This window comes from Parasteatoda tepidariorum, chromosome 10, assembly GCF_982258835.1.
Source record: "Parasteatoda tepidariorum strain Cologne lab strain chromosome 10, Ptep-v5.0, whole genome shotgun sequence".
Taxonomy (NCBI): Eukaryota; Metazoa; Arthropoda; class Arachnida; order Araneae; family Theridiidae; genus Parasteatoda; species Parasteatoda tepidariorum.
Window position 1 is genome coordinate 69,712,059 of NC_141764.1, and position 6,179 is coordinate 69,718,237.

The window sequence follows — 6,179 nt, forward strand, 5'->3', positions numbered from 1 at the left end:
AGAATATTGTTTCTTGCAGACGATTTTTTTTCTACAGCAAACCAAAAGTAAAAATTAGTTGTCTCGCGTTTGATTTGTTAAGAGCGTGTCAGAGGATGCGACATTTTTAGTGGCCAATCACATCAAATCCTCTTGCAACGTCATATAATTGTTTTCTTTTCAAAAGCGAAAGTTTTACTTATTTATCGAAATATGCCGCCACGTCTAGGATTCCAGCAAGAATAAGAAACTAACCTTTTTTGAATATTTCTATGATATATATTGTAAGATTGCTTGAATTAAGTTTCTATCCAACGTGTTTAACCTTTAATCGCTTTTTATATTGTTTTCGAAAGCATATTTGCATAATTTGACAACGAATTAAAACTGAGCTATATGCAGTCGCGGATGAATACTTAAATCCTATAACACTATGGTCTTAACTTACTACGGAGTACAAGTGTTTTCGATTGTGGCGATCGGGCACTTATAAGTTGGAAACCCATAGAGATTCGAGGTGTCTAAAAATCAGGTTTAAAAGTGAAATGCTTATACTTTTCGTAAATAAAGAGTTTCAATGTTAGAGATTTCCTCCACTTTTCCCCTTACCATGCTTCTGCTTTAGGAAAATGTCGCTCCCCCCTCCAAGTGAAAAAATTTAATTTCTTACTGAAACATACTGCCAAAAGAATAAAGCCAAATTGCTGAACCATGGTAACTGAGAAAAGAAAAATTTGGTTAGTAGGGGAAATCGCTTAATCTTGAGCCGCTTATTTACGAAGAGTATTACATAACTATTTAAAGAGCTTCAAAAAGAATAAGTTTAACAAAACCTAAACCTGGGAAATTAAGATCTGCCGCAATATTCAATAGTATCGAAATAATTCGACCTTCTTGCGAGTGATTTTAAATTCATTGATATTTAAATAAATTTTGCTCCTGTGTGAATGAACCGATTTTTACAAACTTGCCCAGTCAAGCCTGCAGAGTCAAACTTGCTAAGTAACTTGCTCTTTTGAAATAATTTATCCAGGAGATAGTTAAGCAGGAGCAAACGTCTCAAAATCTTTCCGCAGCTTATAATAATTTATCTATATTTTATAATTTTATAACCGTCGTTGAACAACCACCAAATTTTAAGTTAACGATTACCAATGTTCACCTCCATAGCCTTCTAGTTTTGAACCCAATCCAGAAGACAAGGAACTCCTGGCTAAAGTATTAGGAGAAATTTGTCTTTGTCGAGGACTTTTTGAGGAAACTAACCCGCATTTGCGTTAAATGGAGAGGAAAACCACGGGAACCTCCCAAGGTTTAGCCTAACAGCAAGGAGAATAACCCAGGACCTATCTACCACTGAGCATATTTATAAGTCAGTAGATGAGAGGTAGGTGAGAGCCGGGGGCCGAATTCGTAAAGACCAGACATCTCTGGAATTTGAACCTAGTTTACCTCATTCGGAGGAGAGTGCTTATCCTGAGCCACCGCGTCTGTGTCGGAGCTCTCACTATCGTATGATTATTATACATTTGTATAATTTTTTGCTACGCAATTTTACACAGCTAAATATCTCCGTAAAAACCACCCATAATACTTTTAGAATCTGATAGAAATAGAAACAAGAAGAATACATATTCTCAAATTAGGAGGACGCTATACAATGGGAGAAACTTTTCATCACTAAATCTCTTTCATCTCCGTAACTTAAAGTACAGATAGAGTGAGTTCAACCAAACCTCTAGAGAAAGCGGTGAAGTTTCAAATACCGAAAAGAGGTTTTAAAACTATCAGAATCAGGTGGCCAAGCAATTGGCGTGCCAGACTGCGAAGCCAACGGTTGCGGGTTCGAAGCCAGCATCTTCCGAGACAAAATAACGCGAGTTTAGTGCCTGCCATTAGAAATAGAATATCAGAATGGAAACAAAAGATAACTTATAAAGGAGAGGATAACTTAGGATTACCCAATAAAGTTCTCTTCCATTAAGTTGCTTGCATTTTCACATATTGAAACTTTCCGCAATTGAAACTTAATAGTTCACTCTAGGTTTGCCTGAAATCACTTTTATATACTTTAAATTATGGAAGTAAAATAGAATTTTCGTTAAAAAGTCTCTTAATAAAGGTAGGAAAAAACTATCGAAATCTTGCAAATCGCAATCGAAGGCGGAACTGGAAACATCAAAATCTATTTAATGGAGGAAACAAAAAGTTAAATTTATTGTTAGAAATATCTCCAAATTTCATTAGACAATCACAGGTTTTTCCGGCAGCCAGAAGACATCCCGTGTAGTATATTGTGGTTGGTGCACGTTAAATCTGTCTGGTTACAAAGCCCTCCATGCTGCCATAACAAATCGAACCTTTGCAAGTTGAACACGGGACTCTGGGAGTTGAAATACGGAGGTAAATATTAGTAGTCGTAAACCCAAAATTGGGTCGGCTGTTTAACAATATAAAATAAAATCACTGGTTTTGGGGAATAGAACGTTCGCCTTCTGACCCGGGTTCGAATCATAGCGATGGTTGGTTGATATGAATTCCGCAACAGGATTGCACAGACCACAGTGACGTGAAATATCCTCAGTGGTAGACGGATCGTGGCTTAGAGTCCCCTTGCACTCAGACTAACCGTGGAGGGTTCTCGCAGTCTTCTCCATGTAACGCAAATGCGGGTTAGTTCCATCAAAAAGCCCTCCACGAACGCCCAACACTCCCATTTCTCCCAACACTTAATCCAGGATTCCTCTTGTCTTCTGTGTTGGGTTCAAAATTGCAATGCAACGGAGTTTAACATTAATAGTCGTAAACCCAAGAAATTGTGTCTGCTGCTCAACGACTTATAAAATATTTTTAAAAAAAAATAGTTTCGACGTTTCTTCCTCAGTGTTCAGACACAATTTATAAAAAAAAAATTCTTCACTTAAATACTAATTTACGAACCCTTACGCATGCTTTGCTTTTCACAAGGATTAAAATTAAATAAGGGTGGTGATTAAGTTCAGTTTTTCGTTTTAGTAAGTTGTGTTTAGTAAACTTTGTGTGATAATGTTTTAGTTAGTTAAAGTCTAAAATAAAGTGTCTTTTTTTTAAACCAAACGTAATTTTATTAATCACTGATTTTAAAAAGCTCAGAAGAATAATCCAAAATGTTTAAGTTTTATATTGTGAAATTTTATAGTATTTTTGCAACTATAAACTCAAGAATACTACTAGTTCATTACAAAAGCGTAGTTCAAAAAATTTTGGGTCGAAATTTAAAAATGTTTAACATTTCGTATAGTTGTAGTCTGAAATTTCTTTAAAAAAATTTCAGAAAAGTTTTAAAGTGTTCATAAACGGTCGCACTAGCCCAAATTTGAAATTTATAAAAAAAACGTCAAAAATACGCCAACGTCCCACAAAAAATAAATGCATATTTTGATTGTACTTTAAACTTTCGTTTGAATTAAATTTCGCTGAAATAAAACTGTTTTAAAGCAATAAAAATCTTTTAACTCGCTAATTCACAGCAACATTCGCCAGTAAGATAATGCTTCTACACACTATTATGTCAACAAAAACAGGAACGCGTCATGAGCTTGCATTTCTCAGATAGGTAATTCTTTACCAATCGAATCAAAATCCGATTTGTCAGCCTCATACATGTTTCGCATGCAATTTAACATCAAACTGTTTTAGTCTTCGCGTTCTTAAAATACACGAATTTTTGTAAGTTTTAAGATTTTTCTTTTTTTTTTTTTTTTTTTTTTTTTTTTTTGAACGGTCATGTGTGGCTACAGTGAGAGAAGCAGTTTTTGGATAAAGGATATTTCATTGATTAAAAGAAAGCTTTTGTAATTGTCAGTCCAGGCGGTAAAAATGTCATTGCAAACTACGTCGCACAGAGTGGCGTAAGGCACAAAAATTTCTCATTTTTCGTTGTGTGACCCCATTCTAACTCAATTTATCACTAAATAAATTTCTTAGTAACCCTTGTCAGTGAACTTGTTAAAGTCACACTCAAAAGGTAATTAAAATTAACCTTTGAGAAAATGCCAGTTATTTTCGGTGAATATCAAAAATATTTCTTAGTGAATAAAAAACGTCAGGCAACTGCTTACCAAACATATTTTTCCGTTGAGAGCCACCTTATTTATACTAGTTGAAACTGAAATTGGAGTCTCAAAGTTACGAGATTTACCCACTCTCCTCACTTTTCCCCCTTCTTTATTACCACGATTTCCCACAGCTTATTACACACCACATAAGTATATTTCAACTTTTAACTTAAATCTACTGTCGTGGAAAAAATATTTGCCAAACATGAATCGTTCTGTTATGGACTTGGTAATAAAATACACCATTGCTTTTCATTTAAAATTTCGACCATTATATTCGATTGGGTACGAGCACTTCAAGAAGACCTCCCATACTCACACATGTGACCTGATGTTAGCGCCAGCTAATCTTTATCAGCAAAATGGCGTATTAAAGTTGACCTAAGTTTCTCTACATAAGTTAGAATGTTAACAATAATCTAAATACACAGCCGCATCGCACATCGAATTAGTTGAAATATAATTTCTCGTTTACTCCTTTTACTTAACTTAGATTTATTTGTTTTTGTATTTATTGTAAACGCGATATATATATTTTCGTGTACCTGGTAACTTAGATTAATTAATGTTCCACATGGCTTCACGCCTGCCTTTGTGTTAAGTCTGTAAATATATAGACAAAAAATGTAAATCTTTGAGAAAGAATCTGAAAGAATTTAGAATGTGTCACTTAAAAAAATTAATATTTGACGGGCTTGGCTTACTCGAAACAGAATGGAAAGAACAGTTACTAACGTAAACAAATGCCACGTTTCAATAAAGAATCCGAATCAAGATACCCACACTACGTCACTTGCAGGTATCCCATTGTAAGCAAAGGACACTGAAAATACTCTTAAACAGGAAAAATTTAGTGATTTTAACATAACCCTATAATTATTCCACAATACTCTTAAAATATACTCTTGAACAGGAAAAATTTAGTGATTTTAACATAACCCTATAATTATTCCACAATACTCTGTAAAAATATACTCTTGAACAGAAAAAATTTTGTGATTTTAACATGATCCTATAATTATTATAAATATTTCCACAATACTCTGTCAAGTCAAAATAGAGTAAAAGTGAGACTTACCACATTGTCTTTTACTGCTGAATAATGGTTAGAAATGGCTCTTTTCACTAAAACTTTAATATCCTCCACGCGAGGTTTCAAATCACAGTTTGACACCACCTTCCAATCTTCCTCGCACTCTTCGTCCCTGTAGTCTTTGACAGTATACTTCAGACAACTAAGTACGTACTGTAATTCTTCTCTGTTAGAAGAAGACTCGCTGTCACTGTATTTTTCCTTCAAGTAATAACTAGCAACTCGCTTTTCGGCAGCGGCCGCACGTGTTTTTCTTTCTTCATCGTCTGCCATAATTTTCGCGGAGATGTAAGCGAGAGCGTCCACGTGACCGAGGGCCATAGTTAAAATCGAATTAAAAAATTAAAAGAATGCTTCTGGTCAGGTAAAAACCTTCGTTACACAAGTTGTTCTCACCACAACTAACAGCAAACCAGTGACTATAACAGAGACAGGTTTAAATGATTCATTGATTATGATTCTGAAATTTTTCTGAATTTGAATCGAATCTGTAATAAAAAGAGCCAAGGTGGCCGAGTGACTAATGTCCCGGATGGCAGCAAAAGAGGTAATAGGTTCGTATTTCGAACTCACATAATAACCTCAGTATTTATAATCGAGTAGCACACAAGTGTTTCATTGTAATACTTGGTACTTTCATTTACGTCGCACTAGAGCTTTACAATGGGCTAGTGGCGACGGTCTAGGAAACATACCTGAGAATGATCCCGTTTTACAGGAAGGACATATACAAATACCATCCATTCCTCCGACAGATCGTAATTGAGACCAGAACCAGATCACGACCAATCTCCAATCCAGTACCCTCAGAAGTATTGATTTGTTAAGGAGACTTGTAGGACTTTGTGACCTAGACAAATTTGGCTTGCACTAGTCACCATTTTGTACACGGGGAGTCTTCGGTCAGCGAAGATCAAACTCACGACTTATCGGACATGGGCTCAATGCCCTAACAGCCAGGCTAGCCCGGCCCGTTTGATTGTGATATTAGAACAATGCTGTGGTTCGAT

General features: G+C 35.5%; 1 protein-coding gene across 2 annotated transcripts in view; it reads right to left on the reverse strand.

Annotated features, from left to right (window-relative positions):
- LOC107443501 (phosphatidylinositol-3,5-bisphosphate 3-phosphatase MTMR14) overlaps positions 1-5,699 on the reverse strand; it is a 43,526-nt gene extending 37,827 nt beyond the window's left edge. Inside the window, exon 1 of one of the 2 annotated variants that reach the window (XM_043042980.3) lies at positions 5,155-5,699. In XM_043042980.3, the coding sequence (XP_042898914.2) occupies positions 5,155-5,490 (336 nt within the window). In that variant the 5' untranslated portion in view covers positions 5,491-5,699. The remainder of the gene's footprint in view (positions 1-5,154) is intronic. The other variant, XM_087154272.1, reaches the window with a different exon arrangement.
- Positions 5,700-6,179: the final 480 nt, after the last annotated feature.